Source organism: Hypanus sabinus, chromosome 6 (assembly GCF_030144855.1).
Source record: "Hypanus sabinus isolate sHypSab1 chromosome 6, sHypSab1.hap1, whole genome shotgun sequence".
NCBI classification, from domain to species: Eukaryota; Metazoa; Chordata; class Chondrichthyes; order Myliobatiformes; family Dasyatidae; genus Hypanus; species Hypanus sabinus.
In genome coordinates this window covers 38,583,006-38,605,838 of record NC_082711.1, presented here as the reverse complement: position 1 = coordinate 38,605,838, position 22,833 = coordinate 38,583,006, and the positions used below count along the sequence as shown (strand labels likewise).

The window sequence follows — 22,833 nt, the reverse complement described above, 5'->3', positions numbered from 1 at the left end:
CATTTTAATTGCCAACTAATTTAATTTCTGTTTGTGAGACCATGCTGTGTGCAAATTGGCTGCTGTGTTTCCTCATATTTACAACAGAAACTTTATTTGCGCTTTGGGATATTCTGAAGTCAAGTCAATAAATATTGTGAACCAAATTTAGGATTTGTGACTGACTTGCTAAAAGAAATCTTCCAAATTTTTTTAACATATTTTCAGAATAACAGCATTTTGCAACGAGGACCTACAGAGGTGCTGGTCAAGATTTTATTTTAGCATCGAGAAATTCGACGGAGAGAAATTGCCCATCAACTCACGAGAAAGCAAAGGCCATCAACTTTTTTGCTGTTGATGTTTCTGTAGCAGGCAATTTCTTTTTTTACGAGGTTGAGTTGCTAGATTGACGCTCAACCCAGCACGGATGGAAAACATGCACGGGAGCTGCTGGATTCGAACTCAGGACCCTGCGCCCCAGAGTCCAGCGCTGATGCCACTACGCCACAAGCCAGATTATTTTAGTATGATTACCTAAAAATATCAAAATATGACAATAGGCATAGTATATATCACAGTCTTTGTGAAAATATACTGACGCATGTTCTTAATGCTAATGAAATCTTTGTGAAACCTACCCAGTCCACAATCCAGACCATAACTTCCTGCATTGATGAATTCACATCAAACAACTCAGTCAAGAGAAACCAACCTTGCTCAGTGACTTCAGTAACAAATTCATACACCAATGAATTAAAATCCCACTCTGGAATCATTGCTGCACAGCTTCCATGAGCCCAAATTCTAGACTGCCTTGAGTGCTGCCGTCGAAAAGAGGTGACACAGTCAAAGCTGCAGCTAACAGAATGTCATATCTGTTGATATTCGCAGCAACCAAAATAAAAGATGCCAGCATCCCTCAATTCTTGCATATGCAATGTGGATTGTATTATGTTTGTGGAAGTTTGTAGGATTAATCACCACTTATTAACTTTTCAAAGTATGTAAGATTTTTTTTAAATCATGTTTTTTGTGCTGAGTTTACAAACAGGACATCTTTCACTGAAGTCATATAAAACTATCATCAACGCACAATTTAACTTGGTTAATTATTTGAAAAAGGCAATTTAAATGCACCTATGCTGAGTGCTTAGGGTACAATGTTCAAGGACATGCCCTCACAAATCTTGCTGTTTCTTTCAAATGAAAGGAATCGCCAGCAAGAAGAAAACAAAATATTGTCCACAAGCACTAGAATCAACCTACATTTTGTTCCAAACACCATCTTCACAAGTGGTGAAGCCCAGATTCTTTGTCATGGTTTATAACTCCACTCCAACAAAAGGGACCAGACCAGTTCTTCTCTGTTCAATCAACAGCATTAAAATCCCTCTCCTTTGTCTCAGCAACATAATGTTTGACAATTCTCACTTGTTTGATTTGATACATGTAACATATTTCACTGGATGATTCAATGTTATGTGTCAAATAAAACTAATCTTCTGGATTGACCACCTCACTGATCTGAGATCCTTTTTTAAAAAAAGATCATTATTTTAACAGTACACCATAGGCTTCACCAACTGATCCCTTGAAACAGATGGATGTAGAGTGAGGGAGGGAGGGAGGGAGGGAGGGAGGGAGACAGGAAAAATCAAGCCCTTCAGCCTCTTGCGTGTGTGCTGACACACGCAGCAATGTCAAATAGTGTGAAAATCTAACTCCATGTTTGTTTCTCTAAAATCCCCTTTGTCCAAAAGTGTTGCCAGTGAGCATGAGACAGAATAAAATAGAAAAATTATAAATTCGCAAGAACCATGCATGACAACTGTGCTGCCCATGAAAATCTTTCACTTGCATACTTGGTTACTTAAACAAAGCACTTGCGTTGCTTACTTGTTCATTTATTCTGCATTTCACCATTTGTCTATGTTAAATTTCATCTACAGACAGACAATGTAGGTCATTTCCTTCTAGCTCAACATTTTACCATGACACTTACGAAGTTCTGAATTCATCTATTTATATCAAATTAAGTTTGTATTACTGGATCAATTTTTTTGTCTACCATATTATTTTATGAATAAGGACACCATTTTGATGAGCATCAAAGAATTAGAGCGTGGAAACTGGCCCACCAGATCCACAACAATTATCCAACCACCCGTTATGCTAATACTGCAATAGGCCCTTCTTTTCTACTCTATCCACATTCACATTTCAGTAAATGCTTTTTCGTATTTCTCTCTGCAATATTTGTTGACGCCCGTTTCGCTTTCTAGCACCTATATTTAAGAAATTCCCAGTGTACTTGCACAGATATATCAGTTTTCTACTATTAATTTTGACTATCAGCTCAAAATGTATTGAATTGAATCAACTTTGCAAATTTGTTTGTTTTAGAAGTTTCCTAATAGCATTAATGTTAGTCTTTTTAAAATGTTGCATTTTGAAGATTGCGTCTTAATTTTTATCACTGTGATTACGACCCATCCTGCCCTTCACAAAATTTTCATTTCCTTTATATCAGTGTTTCTCAACCTCTTTTAGCCCAACGACCCGCTGAAGCACTTTAATATTTGCCAACATCCTCCAAAAGCACCTTGCCGACACCACTCACAGGCACAAATAACTTTCTGGCACCTCCAGGTAGAGTAAAAATATGTCTATCATATGCTAACATAAGAAAAATTATTCTGCTTTAAATTTTTATTTGTCTTTATTCTTAGCCTACACAGTACCCGTGCGCTGTACAGCAGCTTCAATATCAATGTGATCCTTGAGTTTGGTAGTTTTTAGCAAGAGTTGAAATATCTGGTTCAAGTTCTGATGCCTTTTTCAACAAGGTAGGAGGATGGAAATGTAATGAAGAGCAATTTGCCCTTTCTCCGAAGACCAGGAAACTTTGTATGACAGTGTAGCCACATATCACAAAAGATGACATTTTTGAAATGCATTTTTGCTTCTCTATCCTTCTGAATTTCAATAATTTCTTCTTGTAAGCTCTCGACCTGTTGTTCCACCTTCCAAAGAAATGGATTAATTACACTGTCCAGAATTTCCAGATTGTTCAAATTCTTGAATCAATTCTGAAAATCCTTCTTCAGCGACTGCAGGTGTAAGTAGTACTCTTGCAAATCACCATCTGTGAAAGACAGTGCCATACTTTCCATGCAAGGAAACTATGTGAATATTCTTCTCCCAATGTTTTCATTATGTGCTTCCAATTTTCTGATAAAAGTGGACACCGTAATTTTGCCTGGATTAAATTGAAATTGTCACCCTGCAGTTTCATACTTAGAATGTTCACTTTGTCATACAGACTAGGTATACCAGATCTCCATGCAGAAGTTCAACTTGATTCCCAAGCTCTTGACACCTTTAAACAAAAATTCAACCACAATGTCAAGAAGATCAAAGAAATGTTTTAAGCAGCAGCCTTTTGATAGCCAACACAGTTCAGTGTGAAGAAGCAAGCATTCAATCTCTTCATCTTGGCATAACTGGTGAAATATTCAGCTATTTAATGAATGAGCTTCAATTTTGTTGGTAACAGATAGTACATGAGTTATGCTTGAAAGAAGTCACTGGATAAGGTTTTTGGCTGCGAGATGTTGCTGATAAACGGACTTGGAATTTCTTCTTTCATAAATGCCACTAAACCTGCATGGTTACCTGTCATATATGGTGCTCTATCTCTTTCACAAGAAATCATGTTCCTAATCAGAATACTTTTATCCTCAATATACATTTTGAGCTCGTCGTAGACTGATTCTCCATTGATATTTGTTTTTAACTTTTTACATAAGAGAGTCTCTCAGAAACCTTTCCGTTTTTGACAAACTATTCAAGTGCCACTAGCAATGCCTTATTGTCTCACACAATTGACTCATCAAGTTGCATCCCAAATTCTGTTTTTGTAGCTTTGTGCATAGTTGATATTCAGTATCTTCACTCACTTGGTCAATATATCAAGCCTCAGAGTTAATGCTCAGAGGAAATGATCTTCAAATACTGTACTGGTATCCATTTTGAGAACAATGGTGAGCACTTCTGATACAGCAGACATTATTAATCTTTCACCAATTTTGAGATTTTTCACACTTTGCTATCATTTTGTAAAGATTATAAGAATCATTGAGACCACTATCAAGGTCACATTTCACTTTCTTGGCAAATGACTCAAGTGTGCAAAGCTTTCCAAATGTTTCTTTCATCTGCTGGAACTGAGTAATGGCCTTTTCAGGGTGGGCACCCTGATTTCTAGTTTATGCATCTCCAATAATGTCTGTTTAGTTGGTAAGGCTGGATGATATTGCTGAGTTTTGGACGTGTTGTGATGATGAGTGCTCACCACCTGCAAAGCTATGGTTCCTCATGTGTTCCAGTGCCACATCCATTTTATTTTTGGAAGTGCCTGCTCTACTTATGGTCAGTCAGGTCTCATGCCTCAAGTTAGGGTGGTATTTGCCACCTCTCCATTCCCCCCCCCCCAAGAATCTTGAACGTCCCCTGACAAATTCTATTTGCCCTAACACCCCCTTAGGACATGTAACTACCCTCTTAGCGGGTGATACCACCCTCATTGAGAATCACTGCTTTATATTAACTAGACAATTTAAAAGTGAGGAAAGAATTGACTGGGTATATTTGAACATCTACAAAATACAAGTTTATAATACAGATTGATGCAATTAAATGTGTTACTTGCATAAAATTATCTGAGCTCCAAACTAAAACTTGATTGATGCATCTCTCTCTTGAAATTCTCCTTCAGATCTTGCATGATCTTCTGGAGATATTTAGATGAGGAGGAGATAATCTTGAGAATGACAAGAATTTGATATACAACCTCTAAAACTTCATCTAGATATTGTAACTAATGAACTTTAATTATAGTGGTTCTCCAATTAAACACAATGTGAAATGACAACTCAAAAGAGAATTTTCCCTCTTGTTCCAGCGGCACAAGGCCAATGCGGGTGAACGAAGTGGTATGGCAGTGTTAATTAACTGGCTGTCATTTTCTTGCATGGAAGAACTATGCATATTCCAGGCCAGCAATGCAAATTTTGTTCAGAGAACAGTGTGTGTGACCTCAGTCACACTTGATACTGAATAGGGTTGGAACACAGACAAAGAGTTGAGTACAGATTTAGAACGGTGGATGAATACTGTTCCTCAAGCACTGTCTTTCACTGTGCTGCAAATATGCCAACATTATTCCCTTCCTCAAAAAAAAGCACTCCTGACCACACTCCCAATTGTGATGCATCACAAGTAAAGCCCTCCCCACCAAAGAGCACTTTACAAGGAGCGCTGTCGAGGAAAAGCAGCATCCTTCATCAAGGACCCCCACTATCTCCCTTCTCACTGCTGCCACCAGGAAGGATATACAGGAGCTTCAAAAGTACCACACCAACAGGTTTAGTAACAGTTATTACCCCTCAACCATTAGGCTCATGAACCAATGGGGATAAATTCAACCACTCCAACATGAAACTCATTAAGCAACCTATGGACTCACTTTTAAGGACTCTACAACTCATGTTCTCAATATTTATTATCTATTTATTTATTAATGTTCTTTTCTTTTTGAATTTGCCCAGTTTGTTGTCTTTTGCATATTGGTTGTTTGCCTATCCCTGTCGTGCATGGTTTTTCATTGATTTTCTGGTGTTCCTTTGTATTCACTGTGAATGTCCACAAGAAAATTTGACCCTCATTAATTGGCATCCCATCTCCAAACTTCCTTTATTCTTAAGACTCACAATGCCATGCATTCCCTCTTCACTTGGGATTTTGCTACATCACACATCAGACAAACTACAGCTTGCAATTGTGGCAAAACAATGCCATCCCACCATTCGTGATCTATCTGCAATCTGTCACACAGCTGAACACAGCATCCTCCCCCAAGAGCACTCCTCAAATTGTTTTGCTTGGCTTGCGGTTTAATGATATTCTAGAGGTTCATGGCCAGGGAACAAACACATTTCTAAATTTTGACTATTGAAGGCTCCTATGGATCAATCCTCAGATCGACCTCAGCAATCCCTGTGAAACTGCATTCAGCTCTGATATCCCATTATTCTTTATGTACAAACACTATTTATTCATCTCTCTATCTTAGAGTAGCCAATGTTGTCCCTGTATTCAGGAAGGGCATTCTGTGCTGTTGATCTGGTCCGACATACCTGATTGAAGTTTTTGAGGCAGTAACACGACTCTTCCTCACCAGCTAATCCAGAAGATTAAGATGCATGAAGAGATTTGATGTCACCAAAGATTCTTGCAAATTTCTGTGAATGTACAGTGGAGAGCATTCTGCATGGCTGCAAAGCTGCCTGGTATGAAGGCTCCAATGCAAAGTGCTGTAAACTCCAGCAGCTCCATCATGGACAAACCATCCCCACCATTGAGGACACCTTCCAGAGGTGGTGCTTTAAAGAAGGCCAAATCTATCACCATCCAAGAGTTGCCTCTTGTTGTGATGACTGGAGGGGTGAAAGTACCCCATTATGAAAATCCACATTAAATGATTAAGTAACAGCTTCTTCCCCTCTGTCAGATTATTGAGTGGCCCACGAACACTACGTAATTATTCATTTTGTTCACGCTAATCAATTTATTTATTTATTTTGTGATTTTTAGCATGAATATGCAAGGGAATTGAGGGATATAGATCATGTTGTGGTGGAAGGTAATTAGTTTAATTTGGCGTTGTGTTCAGTGCAATCATCATGAGCCAAAGGACCTTTTCCTATGTGGTACTCTTGTGTGTTCTATGTTGAATCCTTTTCACTCTTTGAACTGATCAGACTGTGTAGCTGACCCGCATCAATGAATAAAATGAAACATTTTTTTTAAACTTACATGTTGGAAAAACAGAAGCCAGTCACACACCACAATATCTGTTCCCTAGCCACCAAATCAATCCCTCTACATCTGCTTTACCGCACTGAAATCATTTTGCTGTACCTCACCTTCAGGTCCATGTGCCCCAACATAATCTCCTGCAGCTTGGTGTCAAACTTTGATGGACCCACCCACTTTGGAAGGTACCAGTATGTTACATACAGTAAGTTTAAGATATTGTGCTGATGTGGTTAAAAAATTAAAGTGGTATTTGTTAATCTCAGTATAATGAGAGTGGGAGGTATATTTTGCTACAGAATGGGTAAGGAACTACGTGCCCATCATTATTTCCGTACTTCCTTTTCTTGGACATCAGAAAGACTATATTAGTCATTTGAGCTTTTCAGAATAAAGGGAAATGGAATTCCCTCAGCATTTGACACATCCATTGTGATGAATGAATTTCTAATGCAACACTGTCACACTATAATAGGCAATGAATATGATGAGGTTTCCATGTACAGTAATGTATTCAGCAAGTTTCAGCAATGCTTTGAAAATTGTTTAACTCCTGCTATAATTAGGGAACAATATTCTTTCAATTGGGAATAGTTCTGCAACACTCCATCTAATTTCTGGACTCAGGTTCATCCTGGGCTTGGTTCATTTAAAGAAAATGATGAGGTACAACTCAATGTGCAGCAACTTTCCCACACTTTTTAAATGTACTTGCGCAGCAAGTGCTTGCAGCCAAAGGTTCATCTGTGAGGCCATCAGTGATAACAGTAAGAGGCATCATATGAAATGATTTTCTTTTTGCCCTCGAGATGACAAAAGGGTAACCAGAGCTTATATTATCAGCCAGGCAGGGTTAAAAATTCAGTAAAATCAGGGCCAAACTAGGAATATTTATAGTCTAATGACCTAGTGGTAACCTACATAATCTTAATACCACTGCATCTGCTTTTCTCTTGAGTATATATTTAGGATCAATTTATTTCTGCTCTGCTAATTGGAGAATAGTAATGTACAGTACCGGGAACAAAGCTGATGCTGCCTTTGCACAAAGTGAATCAATCTATAAGAATTATGTTTAAAACTGACAAAAAAAGTCTGAAGAAGTAAAAATAGCAGAATAACTACACGAGTTGGCAATCTATTTTTAAAATCAAAAAAATAGCACTGAGATATATAATATTTTCTGCAATCATTAAAACTAAATAGAACCATAGAACATTACAGCACAGAAACAGGCCTTTTGGCCCTTCTTGGCTGTGCCGAACCATTTTTCTGCCTGGTCCCACTAACCTGAACCTGGACCATATCCCTCCATAAACCTCTCATCCATGTACCTAAGTTTTTCTTAAACGTTAAAAGTGAGCCCGCAATTACCACTTCATCTGGCAGCTCATTCCACACTCCCACCGCTCTCTGTGTGAAGAAGCCCCCCCCCTCAATGTTCCCTTTAAACTTTTCCCCCTTCACCCTTAATCCATGTCTTCTGGTTTTTTTCTTCCCTAGCTTCAGTGGAAAAAGCCTGCTTGCATTCACTCTATCTATACCCATCATAATTTTATACACCTCTATCAAGTCTCCCCTCATTCTTCTACGCTCCAGGGAATAAAGTCCTAACCTATTCAACCGACCTCTGTAACTCAGTTTCTCTAGTGTAAATTTTTATTATCTTATCTGCTATAAGAAGTTAGAAGTGTAAATAAGTTAAGAAGTGTAAATGTTTTAAAATCTTATGGAAGAAACCTATCTGTAGACATTGATGATACATGTATTGACTGCTAACTTCTTATAGCAGATAAGATAATAAAATATTACTCTTGTGATTATAATGCAATATAGTATCTACTTCCTTTGTAATGGTAAGATAACTGCCTCACTAAATGAAGACCAAGATTGAACGTGGAGGAGGAACGGCAAATGTAGAAAAGCACAGCATAAAAGTGCTTGGAAACCAAACAAGCAGGAACGAGCAGTGTAGGATGATTAGAGTTTTACCATACATTGCTTACTAAACATGACTTCTGAACATTTTGACACAATGGAACAAGGCCAACCTGCAAGCAATCACTCCACATTGTGTGGTACATGATTGATTCCATAAAGAAAAAATATTCATTCTTCTGAGCAAAGAATCCATGGCAAATAAAATTTCAAATTGCCCAAAACAAAAATGAAAAAGGACAACTGCTTATGATTCATGTACTTGAAAGTTTTTTTTAACCCTTATACATTGAAATATCAGTGAGAACAAGGTACACCAATGACACTGTGAACCCATTTAATGGAATATGCAATGAAAGCAGCTGACTAAAGTGCTTTGACTTCAAAGCACTGGTTGCAACTGTCTGAGGAGGAATCAATTAGCAGTGGATTTTAAGCTTCTACAAAAACAATACACTGTTCTTAAAAGGTACAGTGGAACCAGGGCACTTAACAAAAACAAATTTGATTTATCCCAATTTTGCATGACTTTCTACTACAGACATTCGCACATTCTTTGGGCCCTATTTACACAAGTGAGCTTCATCCACCAGAAGCGCGTGAATGCATTACAAGATGTCTTAACCGAAAATATCATGCTCCAGATTGGACATACACCCAAGCAGTGGACTAAAATTAAACTGTGCAAAAATAAATGATTGAGCCAAAATAACAATTTCAAGAACTTAATTTGTACAAAATTACAACGATTCCATTTAATCAGTTAGTGTTCTGAGTAATATTCCAAGCAAAACATTAGTACAACCAATTATCAGAAAACCATTTTGCTCCAGTTTCCATATCAAGGACATCTCAGATTGGATCCGCAGCATTCTTAAGGGGGCAAGTGAGCAGCCAGAAATCATGGTACATATTGGTACCAATGACATAGTTAGGAAAAGGGATGAAGTCCTGAAGTCCTGAAGTCCTGAAGCTAGGTGGAAACTATAAAGCAAGACCTTAAAGTGCAGTAATTTGTGGATCATTGGGATTTTTTCTGGGGACAGTATGACATCTGAATACGGGGGGGTCCAATATCCTTGCTAGAGCTGTTGGAGAAAGTGTAAACTAATTTGGCAGCGAGATGGGAACAGGAGTGAGAAATCAGAGGATGCAGCATTAGGAGATATTGGAATAGATAAATCCCTGAGGCTCGGCAGGATACATCCCAGGTCACTGCAGGAAGCAGAGGAAGAGATTGCTGCACCTTTGACAATGATCTTTGTGTCCTCGCTGGCTGTAAGAGTAGTATGGGAAAATTAGAAAAGTTTTTCCTCTGTTTAAGAAAGAGAGTAGGGATGTAGGGATAATCCTGGTAATTATAGACCAGCGATTCTTACATCAGTGATGGATGAACTATAAGAGAGAATTCTTAGAGCCAGGATTTATGAGCACTTGGAGAAGCATGCTCTGATTAGGGATAGTCTGCATAGCTTTATGAGGGACTGGTCTTGCCTTACAAGCCTGATTGAGGGCAAAACAAATAGATGAAAATAAAGTCGATGCAATTTTGGTGAGCATGTGATAAAGTTCCTCATTGTGGGTTCATTCAGAAAGTCAGAATGCATGGAATCCAGGGAAACTTGGTTATGTGTATTCTGAGATTGGCAACCAATGGTGCTCGCAGGGATCTCCTCTGAGACCCTTGCTCTTTGTGATTCTTATAAATGACTTGAATGAGAAAATGGAAAGCTGGGTTAGTGGGTTTGCAAATAACACAAAGGTTGGCAGTGTTGTGGACAGTCTAACAGGTTGCTGTAGGTTACACTGGGACATTGATAGGATGCAGGGCAGGTCTGATAACTGGCAGAGGGAATTTAACACAGCAAACTGTGAATTGATACACTGTGGTGGTCAAACTTGAAGGTAGAGTACAGAGTTAATGTAGGATGCTTAGCAAGGTGGAGGAACAGAGGGCTCTTGGGGTCCACGCCCTCAAAGTTACCACGCAAGTTGATAAGGTGGTTAAGAAGGTCAATGGTGTGTTGACTTTCAGAGGGATTGAGTTTAAGAGCTATGAGATAGTGTTCAGGTTTAGTCTTGACCCGAAACGTCGAATGTACTTCTTCCTATAGATGCTGCCTGGCCTGCTGCATTCCACCAGCATTTTGTGTGTGTTGCTTGAATTTCCAGCATCTGCAGATTTCCTTGTGTTCAGGTTTATAAATGTCTGGTTAATCCACATACGGAGCACTAAGTTCAGTTCTGGTCGCTTCATTATAAGAGAGATGAGGAAGCTTTACAGAGCCTACTGAGCAGATTTACCAGTTTGCTGCCTGGACTATGGAGCATGTCTCATAAAGATGAGCTAGAGCTTTTCCCTTTGGAGTGCAGGAGAATGAGAAGTAACTTGACAAAGATGTATAAGATAGAAACACAGAAAACCTACAGCACAATACAGGCCCTTCGGCCCACAAAGCTGCGCTGAACATATCCTTACATTAGAACTACCTAGGCTTACCCATAGCCCTCAATATTTCTAAGCTCCATGTACCTATTCAGGAGTCTCTTAAAAGACCCTATCATATCCGCCTCCACCGCCGCCACCAGCGGCCCATTCCATGCACTCACCAATCTCTGCATAAAAACGCACCCCTGACATCTCCTCTGTACCTACTTCCAAGCACCTTAAAACTGCCTGTGCCCTCTCATGCTAGCCATTTCAGCCCTGGGAAAAAGCCTCTAACCACATGATCAATGCCTCTCATTATCCCGTACACCTCTATCAGGTCACCACTTGTCCTCCGTCGCTCCAAGGAGGAAAGGCCGAGTTCACCCAACCTATTCTCATAAGGCATGCTCCCCAATCCAGACAATGTCCTTGTAAATCTCCTCTGAACCCTTTCTATGGTTTCCACATCCTTCCTGTAATGAGGCGACCAGAATTGAGCACAGTACTCCAAACGGAGTCTAACCAGGAACCATATAGCTGCAACATGTTGACATTCATAGCAAAAGGAGTTGAGTACAGGAGTAGGATGTTTATACTGCAGTTGTATAAGGCCTTGGTGAGACCGCACCTAGAGAATTGTGTGCAGTTTTGGTCCCCTAATCTGAGGAAAGACATTCTTGCCATAGAGGGAGTACAGAAAAGGTTCACTAGATTGATTCCTGGGATGGCAGGACTTTCATATGAAGAAGAAAGACTGGATCAACTAGGCTTATACTCATTGGAATTTAGAAGATTGACGGGGGATTGTATTGAAACGTATAAAATTCTAATTGGTTTGGACAGGCTAGATGCAGGAAGATTGTTTCCGATGTTGGGGGAGTCCAGAACGAGGAGTCACAGTTTAAGGATAAAGGGGAAGGCTTTTAGGACCAAGATGAGGAAAAACTTCATCACACAGAGAGTGGTGTATCTGTGGAATTCTCTGCTACAGGAAACAGTTGAGGCCGGTTCATTGGCTATATTTAAGAGGAAGTTAGATATGGCCCCTGTGGCTAAAGGGATCGGGGGTATAGAGAGAAAGCAGGTACAGGGTTCTGAGTTGGATGATCAGCCATGATCATACTGAATGGCGGTGCAGGCTTGAAGGGCCGAATGGCCTACTCCTGCACCTATTTTCTATGTTTCTATGTTACATTACCTCTCGGCTCTTAAACTCAATCCCACAGCTGATGAAGGCTAATGCACAGTATGCCTTCTTAACCACAGAGTCAACCTGAGTAGAAGCTTTCAGTGTCCTGTGGACTCATACCCCAAGAGCCCTCTGATCTTCCACATTGCCAATGTGGCACATTCCACTGCCACATTGCTTGGAAGGCACGACAAAGCTATGCTGAATATCCCGAATCATATTATGCCTCTCCAAATGTTCATAAATCCTGCCTCTCAGGATCTTCTCCACCAACTTACCAACCATTGAAGCAAGACTCACTGGCCTATTATTTCCTGAGCTATCTCTACTCCCTTTCTTGAAAAAGGGAACAACATTCAAGTCAAGTCAGGTCACATTTTTATTGCCATTTCGACCATAACTGCTGGTACAGTACATAGTAAAAATGAGACAATGTTTTTCAGGACCATGGTGTTACATGACAACAGTACAAACACTACACTGAACTATGTAAAAAACAACACAGAAAAAAAACTACACTAGACTACAAACCTACCCAGGACTGCATAAAGTGCACAAAACAGTGCAGGCATTACAATAAATAATAAATAAGACAAAAGGTCAGTAAGTTGGTGTCAGTCCAGGCTCTGGGTATTGAGGAGTCGGATAGCTTGGGGGAAGAAACTGTTACATAGTCTGGTCGTGAGAGCCTGAATGCTTCGGTGTCTTTTCCCAGACAGCAGGAGGGAGAAGAGTTTGTATGAGGGGTGCGTGGGGTCTTCATGTGCCTCATGAAGTGCCTCTTGATACACTTCATGATGATGGATGTGAGTGCAATGGGACGGTAGTCATTTAGGCAGGACATTGAAGACTTCTTCGGCACGGGGATGATGGTGGCGGCCTTGAAGCATGTTGGAACAGTGGCGCTGCACAGGGAGATGTTGAAGATGTCAGTGAGAACATCTGCTAGCTGGTTTGCACATCCTCTGATCACTCTACCAGGGACGTTGTCTGGTCCAGCAGCCTTCCATGAGTTGACCCTGCACAGGGTTCTTCTCACATCGGCCACGGTGAGACACAGCACCTGGTCATTCGGAGGAGGGGTGGACTTCCTCGCCGCCACGTCATTTTCCACCTCAAAACGAGTGTAGAAGTTATTCAGCGCATCTGGGAGGGAGGCATCACCCACACAGTCAGGTGATGTTGTGCTGTAACTGGTGACGTCCTGGATGCCCTTCCACATGTGCTACATGTCGCCGCTGTCCTGGAAGTGGCTGTGGATTCGCTGAGTACAATGCACGCTTTGCCCCTCTGATGGGCCGGGTCAGCTTGGCCCTTGCTGTTGGTAGGGCTGTCTTGTTGCCTGCCCTGAAGGCAGAGTCATGGATCCCCAGCAGCGCACGCACCTCCGCGGTCATTCATGGCTTCCAGTTAGCGCATGTAGTGATGGTCTGGCCACAGTGACATCATCAATGCACTTGCTGATGTAGCCAGTCACTGATACTGTGTACGCCTCTAAGTTGGTGGAGTTGCCATCGGTTGCAGCCTCCCTGAACATGTACCAGTCAGTGTGCTCAAAGCAGTTTTGAAGAGCAGAGATGGCTCCTGCTGGCCAGAACCCTCCAATCCTCCAGAACATCTCGCATCTTCATTGATGATAGAAAGATCATCACCAGAGGCTCAGCAATCTCCTCCCTCACTTCCCACAGTAGCCTGGGGTATATCCTGTCTGGTCCCGGTGACATATCCAACTTGATGTTTTCCAAAAGCTCCAGCACATCCTCTTCCTTAATATCCTCATGCTCAAGCTTTTCAGTCTGCTGCAAGTCATCCCTACATTGCCAAGATCCTTTTCCGTAGTGAAATACTGAAGCAAAGTATTCATTAAGTACCTCTGCTATCTCCTCCGGTTCCATACACACTTTTCCACTGTCACACCTGATAGATCCTATTCTGTCATGTCTTATCCTCTTGCTCTTCACATTCTTGTAGAATGCCTTGGGGTTTTCCTTAATCCTGTCTGCCAAGGCCTCCTCATGGCCCCTTCTAGCTCTCCTCATTTCATTCTTAAGCTCCTTCATATTACCTTTATAATCTTCTAGATCTCTATCATTACCTAGTTTTTTTGAACCTTTTGTAAGCTCTTCTTTTCTTCTTGACCAGATTTACAACAGCCTTTGTACACCACAGCTCCTGTACCTTACCATCATTTCCCTGTCTCATTAGAAAGTACCTACACAGACCCCACACAAATGTTCCCTGAACATTTGCCACATTTTTTCTGTACATTTCCCTGAGAACATCTGCTCCCAATTTATGCTTCCAAGTTCCTGCCTGATAGCCTCATAGTTCCCTTTACTCCAATTCAACCACCCCCTAACTTGTTCATTCCTATTCCTCTCCAGTGCTATGGTAAAGGAGATAGAATTGTGATCACTATCTCTAAAATGCTCTCCCACTGAAACCTGACACCTGATCAGGTTCATTTCCTAATACCAGATCAAGTTCAGCCTCTTCTCTTGTAGGCTTATCTACATATTGTGTCAAGAAACCATCCTGAACACACCTAACAAACTCCACCCCATCTAAACCCTTCACTCTAGGGAGATGCTAATCAATATTTGGGAAATTAAAATCTCCCAGCACAACAACCCTGTTATTATTACACCTTTGCAGAATCTGTCTCCCTATCTGCTCCTCGACGTCCCTGTTACTATTGGGTGATCTACAAAAATCACCCAGTAGTTCTTGACCCCTTCCTGCTCCTAACTCCCACCCACAGAGACTCCATGGACAACCCCTCCACGACTTCCTCCTTTTCAACAGCTGTGACACTATCCCTAACCAACAGTGTCACACCACCACCTCTTTTGCCCCCCTCCTTGTCCTTTCTGAAACATCTAAAACCTGGCACTTGAAGTAGCCATTCCTGTCCCTGCACCATCCAAGTCTTTGTAATGGCCACAACATCATAGCTCCAAGTGCTGATCCACGCTCTAAGCTCATCCGCTTTATTCATAATACTCCCTGCATTAAAATAGACACATCTCAAACCATCAGTCTGAGCACGTCCCTTCTGTATCACCTGCCTCTCCTCCCTCTCACACTGTCTATAAGCTTTCTCTATTTGTTACTCAATTGCCCCTTCCTCTGTCACATCAGTTCAGTTCCCACCCCACCCCCCCCGCAGCAATTCTAGTTTAAACTCTCCCCAACAGCTGTAGCAAACCTCCCTGCCAGGGTGTTGGCTCCCTCGGGATTCAAGTGCAATCCATCCTTTTTATACAGGTTACATCTGCCCCAAAAGAGGTCCCAATGATCCAGAAATCTGAATCCCTGCCTCCTGCTCCAATTCCTCAGGCACGCATTTATCCTCCACCTCATTCTATTCCTATACTCACTGTCACATGGCACAGGCAGTAGTTCTGAGATTACTACCTTTGAGGTCCTGCTTCTCAACTTCCTTCCTGACTCCCTGTAATCTGTTTTCAAGACATCCTCCCTTTTCCTACCTATGTCGTTGGTACCAAAATGTACCATGACCTTTGTCTCTTCTCCTTCCCACTTCAAGATATCACGGACACGATCTGAAACATCCCAGACCCTGGCATCTGGGAGGCAAACTACCATCCGCATTTCTTTCCTGCATCCACAGAATTGCCTGTCCGACCCCTAACTACAGAGTCCCATATCACTACTGCCATCCTCTTCGTTTCCCTACCCTTCTGAGCCACAGGGCCAGACTCCGTGCCAGAGGCACGACCACCGTTGCTTCCCCCAGATAGGGCACCCCCCCACCAAATGTACTCAAATAGGAGTACTTATTGTTAAGGGGTACAGCCACTGGGGTACTCTCTCTAACATCTGCCTCTCGCACTTCCCTATCCTGACTGTTACCCACTTATGTCTCCCCAGTCCCCAGTGTGACTACTTACCTATATCTCCTCTCTATCACCTCCTCTCTCCCTGACCATACAAAGGTCATCAAGCTGCATCTCCAGTTCCCTAACACCGTCCTTAAGGATCTGCAGCTCGACGCACCCGGCACAGATGTGGATATCTGGGAGGTTGGGAGTCTCCAAGACCTCCCACATCTGACACCAAGCACAGAAAATCAGCCTCACACACATACTCTCTGTCTGTATTCTACACTGATAACCTAGCTCACCTCAACCCTTTATCGCCGAAGCCCCGTTGAGCCAAAGCCTTCCTACTCTGTCTCCATCTACTCCAGTGCCCGCTCTATAAGGCTGACTCCTTTTTAAACTCTGCTCGCTGTTCTCACTGGCTGACGTCCACACACTTGCGCAGTCATGCCCGTTCAAACCGCTGACGAAATAACCATCAACTTTTGAACTCTTCTCGCTGTTATTCTAAGAGGCCAGATATAGAATGCCATTGCCTTTTACCCAGTGTGGAAATGGCTGGTATGACAGAGCATGATTTTAAGGTGATTGGAGGAAAGTCTAGGGGATTGTCAGAGGTAGTTTTTTTTTGCTACCGAAGTAATTCTGCTCTGATGTCTGATGGTCTTTACACAGAGAATGGCGAATGCATGGAAGGTGGTAAAGGCAGGTACCTTAGGGAAATTGAAGAGATTCTTAGATAGGTACATGGATGAAGGAAAAATGGAAGACTCTGTGGGGAGATGTGTTAGATTAATCTTCAAGTAGGTTAAAAAGTTTGGCTGAGCATTTTGCGCTGCAGGCCTATATTGTTCGATGTTCTAGATCAACACTGAGCTTTCTATTAAATACAAGATATCTTTGAATTTAAGAAGTCTCAATTACTCCACAATATTGTTTGGGAGTAGATAAGCTTTATCTTGAATCCAAAATCTGATTTATCATCATCTATATTATCTTTACTGCATTCAGACCTGAATGCCCCACAAGCTGAAACATCTACAAATCCAAAAGAATCATAAATCCTTTAAGAAAATGCATCTCACTTCTGGCAAGCAGAATCACAAGATAACAAATGAAATAATTTGTCATCAATTAATGGCTTATTTTTGTAGATAAAATGTGACCTATGACAAAAGCATCATGCAATCTATAAATACATTTTAGTTGAGTTGTGTAAACAGAGCTACATTGAACATTTTACAAAACACCACATCCCTATTATTATAAAAAGCAATCCAGTTCTGGCGCACTGTAGCAAATATTCACTTGTTGCAAAAAAAACTCAGGAAAATAAGCAGGTCATGTTATATCTACGGAGAAATGAACAGTCGAAACTTTAAGCTGAGACCCTTCAAGCATCTGTAGAACCTCATGTTCAGGAAAATATTGGATTTTTTTGACAAATTAGTTCATGGATAAGTTCAAAACGTAACATGCACCAGATCTACATCAGGAAGCTTGTCTACTTTTTTTGTGAATTGCCATATGCATGAAAATTATGTATTCAGATTCCACTTGAACTCTTGCACTGAACTTAAGGAACCATCAAAAGAATTATTTATGGCTTCAGGAATTTATTGCAATTCAAATTTGGCAAGCATTGACCACGTACATATTTTCATATCTGAACCATCATATGGGAAGATATGTTTGACAACAGGGCTGCTGAGGGAAGGGAAGAAATGCCAAGACATAGTCCATTGTCCAGTGTTAAGGATAATCAGCATGGCTATGTCTGTGGGAAAATCATGTTTCATTGAGCATTTTTATGGGAATTTCTTTTCGTTTTCTACTTCCTCCGGTATTTATTACAGTTGGCATTACTATCCTATTATGAGGGAATCTATAGCACTTGTGGTTGCAGATAGCAATATTAAAAACTTTAAAAAGACTATCTTACAATTTAAATATCTGTACTTCTCAGAGTGTTTAAACAAAGTCAGAGAAGGACACAACAATGTAAAGACACAACCAGATGTAAGGACACAGAGTTTACTCTCATTTAATCCTCCTTGCCAACTATCTTCTTATGCAATCATGTCTTAGTTGAGGTACACTCCACAGGCTCTGGTCAAGTGATACCATTATAAACCTGCCCCACCAAAAATTATTAGATGGAACTTAGCGGCAGGCACAGGCCTAACACAGATAAAGCATATTCAATCTAGATGGAGGACAGTCTGAACAACAGCTAACTAAGAAAGGCTGTGAGCAAACAAGGGGGCATGGGGTGGGAAGGCAGCTTTCTAGAGTAAGGTGGGTTGTTGTGGGAAGCAAGAGGGAAAATTACTGGGGCCTGAGTTTAGATTTCTATAGCCACAGATAAGGTAATGAATGACTGGAGAGTAGTTAATGTTGTACCTGAGTGAAAGTGAGGACAAGCCATGGAAGCATCAGCTGGTGAGCCGTGCATCAGTATGGGGGAGTTTTCAGAAGGAAACCCAAGGTATAGGATTTATTTGCATTTTCAAAGCCAAGGATTATTTAAGATAGTCAGCATGACTATGTCCGTGGAAAAATCATGTTTCACTGAGTTTTTTTTTGTAGTGGTTTCTAAGGGTATCAACAAACGCACAGCATTGGTCATTGTCAACATGGCCTTTTGCAAGGCCTTTGACAAGGTCTCAAATGGTAGGCTGGTCTGGGAGGTTAGAATGCAAGGCATCCAGGGTGAGTTAGGAATGGATACAAAATTTGCTTCACTGGAGGTAGAAGGTTGTTTTTCCAATTTGAGACCAATGAGCAATGGCATGCCACAGGGATCAGTGCTGAGTCCTCTATTTTTTTTTATATACATATTAACTTTGATGAGAAAAAGGGATTGCCGATGGCCCCTAAATGGACAGGGGAGGTAATTGTCTAAGGTTAGAATAGGACGTAAGTAGATCAACTGGGAAAATGGACAATGGAATGGTATATAAATTTTAACTCAGACAAGCACAGTGAATGACGGGGCTTTGGGAAATGCTATAGAGCAAAGAGACCAAGGGATGCAAGTACATAATTCTGTACAAGTGGCAAAGCAGGCAGACAGAGTGGTGAAGGCAGCACACGGTACACCTCATGGGTCGAGGGACTGAGTATAAGAGCTGAAATATCATGTTACAGCTGTACAAGATGTTTGAGGAACGACACCTGGAATACTGCTGTGCAGTTCTGGTCACTGTACTATAGGAAGAATGCAACAAAGCGGGAGGGAGTGCACACGGATTCACAGGAATGTTGCCGGGATTGGAAAGTTTAGTCATCAAAAGAGATTAGATAGGCTAGCCAGTCTTCCCAGGAACAAAGAGGGCTAAATGGTTACTGATTGAGGTATATAACATCCAGGTAGATAAACAATGTCAGCATCCTGCGGTAGTGTGCATGCAGCCAATTGATTGCGCAGTGAATCAACTGGATCTCCTATGTGCAGGAGGGACTATTTTTGGGCTAGGGCTTCCGAGCGCACACATTTTTCGTAGTAAATTGCCTAGGTCATACTGTTACTAACATGATCCAGTTAGAATGCTTAATGATACTGCTACACTGTTGTTCTTGCTCTATGTGTACGTAACAGTGTGTCTTCAACTAGAGGCACACCTTTTAACATGAGAGGGAGGAAGTTTAAGGTGAGAGGGAAGAGATTTAAAGGGAAACTGCTGGGTGAATATAACACTCAAACAGTAGCTGGTATCTGGAATGAAATGCCAGAAGTGGTGATAACAGTAAACCACTTTTTAAAAAAATTTACCTTATTTGTCACATGTACACCAAAACGTACAGGGAAATGTATTGTTTTGTCAAACACCCAACATGGTCTAAGGATGTGCTATGGAGAGTCCGCAATGTCACCATCATTCCGGTGACAACAAAGCATGTACACAACTCACTAACCCGAACCCATTTACCTTTGGAATGTGGGAGGGAACTGGGCCACCAAACGAAACCCAAGTGGTCACAGGCATCTTGCAGGCAGTAGCGGGAACTAATCACTGATCATGGGTGCTGTAAAGCGCTTTGCTAATCTCTACAATACAGTATCACCACATGTAGGGTAAAGTGGCAAGAACAGTAACATCATCTGGACTGGTACTTTGAATGAACAGGGCACAGAGGGGTATGGAATAAATGCAGACAATTAGGATTTTGCACAGGTAAGCACGATCATCAACGTGGACACCAAAGGCTGAAGGGTTCACTTCTATGCAGCACAACTCTATGACTCTGACCCAGCAATACTCCAATATCATCCCTGCTTTCAGACAGCAAAGAGATGCATAACTATACAACAAAGAAGAAATGAAAATATGCAAAACAAAATAGCAACTTTTTAAGGGCACGTCAAATAAAAAGAGCTGCAAGATGACAATATCACCAAATAATTGCCTAAAATAATACAAAATATCCCAGTACCAGTATATATAAAGATACTCACTTGCTCGGAGGACAGATGGTGTGACCTCGATCTCACTTGATACTTGATAGGGTTGAAATGCAGACAAGGAGTTGGGTGTCGATTCACTGCTGAACATATCCGGGCTTTGAGTGCCTGTTGAACTAGCACTGGTCCCGTCACCACCATGGTGGGGGTCTTGCTCTTCAAAAATGGCAACAAGCTGTGGGGAAGAACAACAGTTAAAACTCAGAATATTATTTTATTTTTGTTTGTTCTTTGATGTATCTGACCATGTCACCAGCACATACCTATCTAATGATTCCCCCCCCCCCAAAGGATGTGAAAACCAGAGTATCTTCAATTATATGCTTCATTGTATAAACTAATAATTACAGCACAAATGCTGCATAATTAATATCATAATTACAATTCATTCAAATTGTTGAATGAACATCAAATTTATTCACCATTCTGGATCACTTGTGCTGCAACTTTTCTATTACTGTAATGAACCATCATCAAATAACTGTCAAAAAATCTCCATCACATGCTCAGTGAAAATCTAAATATTGCTGGAAACCTCAAGTAAAATGCTGGAAACACTCAGCAGGTGAGGCATTATCTGTGGAAAGGGAAAGAGTTAACATTTCAGCTTGAAAATCGTTCATTCAATTCGGAAAATGTTTGACCTGATGCGTTAAATGTTTCACTTTCCACAGATGATGCCTGGCCTGTTGAATATTTCCAGCATTTTGTGCTCTTAGTTGTATTCTTTCTGATTATAAGAAACTTCATTTTCAAGAGCTATTAACTGCCCCTCTGAACTTGACTACTAACAGGGCTGAAGGAAGGTTGAAATGTGAGCCCCTGTTTAAAGTGGTGATGAAACACAATTAAAATAAAAATAATTCAACCCAAAATTCATTTTGTCACATTCCAAGTTCAAGTTTATTGTCATTCCATTCAACTGTATACATGCATGTAGGCCTCTGTTAGTCTCGATAGACCATGGATTTGCACCTTGGAAAGTTTCCAGGGCGTAAGCCCGGGCAAGGTTTTTTTTTATTATGGAAGACCAGCAGTTGGCCAAGCTGCAAGGCTCCCCTCTCCATGCCACCAATGTTGTCCAAGAGCATTAGGACCCATACAGCTTGGCACCAGTGTCATCACAGAGAATTGTATGGTTAAATGCCTTGCTCAAGAACACAAATGCTGCCTCAGCCAAGGCTTGAACGAGCGACCTTCAGATAACCAGGCAAACGCCTTAACCACTTGGCCACGCACCAGTACATGCATACCACCAAACGAAACACGTTTCTCTGGACCAAGGTGCACAACACAGTACGTACAACTCTCATAAAGTCATATTATCACAAATAAACAACCAAACAATAAGGTCCATTTGCAACACAAGTTAAATGCAAAACAGTCCAACACTACTTGCGCTTCATATATGAAGAGACCTGGAGGGTGACAGGGGTTTCAGTGGTTACAGGGTCTGGGGAAAGAAGCTGTTTCCAACCTAACTGCCTATAATACCTTATGCTACAATACCTCCTGCCTGATAGCAGGGGTCATAGTGATTGTGGGATGGATGGGAGAGATAATTGACAATGGTAAGGGCCCTACAGACACACTGCTCCTGATAAATATCTCTGGTGGGTGGAAAAGAGACTCCAATGATCCTCTTTGCAATCCTTTGTAGGGACTTTAGATCAGACATCTTGCAACTCCTGTACCAGACGGCGATTTCAGTCTTTGACTTGCAAACAAAAAGCTACCGAAAAAGATCTCAGCAGAACCCCTGAAACACGTGTCTCGACCCTCCCGAAGTTTATCAAAACTACAATAATTTCAATATTCTTTAGCACACCAGGATTTATCACTGAATTTACTGAATGAGCAAATACTGTCGTATATTGAAAATTAATTTTCCTAATTTGATTCCATCATTTAAATTGGATCAGTTACTGGTATAATTGCTGAAGAACTAGTATTTTCTTAAGAGTCGCCAGCAGTGCTTTTGACTGATAGGAAAGTTGCCTTAAGCATATTACTGTGAGCGCGTGTGGTATGAAATTAAGCCAAATAAACATCAGTGGGTAAGAGTGTGACATGGCTCAAGATGTAGTCGCACACCTGACTAATAGAT

The 22,833-nt window shown here is 41.2% G+C and overlaps 1 protein-coding gene across 5 annotated transcripts in view; it reads right to left on the bottom strand.

Moving 5' to 3' along the window:
- pard3aa (par-3 family cell polarity regulator alpha, a) overlaps positions 1-22,833 on the bottom strand; it is an 850,778-nt gene that overhangs the window by 490,426 nt on the left and 337,519 nt on the right. For 4 of the 5 annotated variants that reach the window (XM_059971936.1, XM_059971937.1, XM_059971939.1 and 1 more), the window contains exon 3: positions 20,721-20,901. In XM_059971936.1, the coding sequence (XP_059827919.1) occupies positions 20,721-20,901 (181 nt within the window). Of the gene's footprint in view, positions 1-694; positions 833-20,720; positions 20,902-22,833 lie in introns of those variants that run through there. The other variant, XM_059971940.1, reaches the window with a different exon arrangement.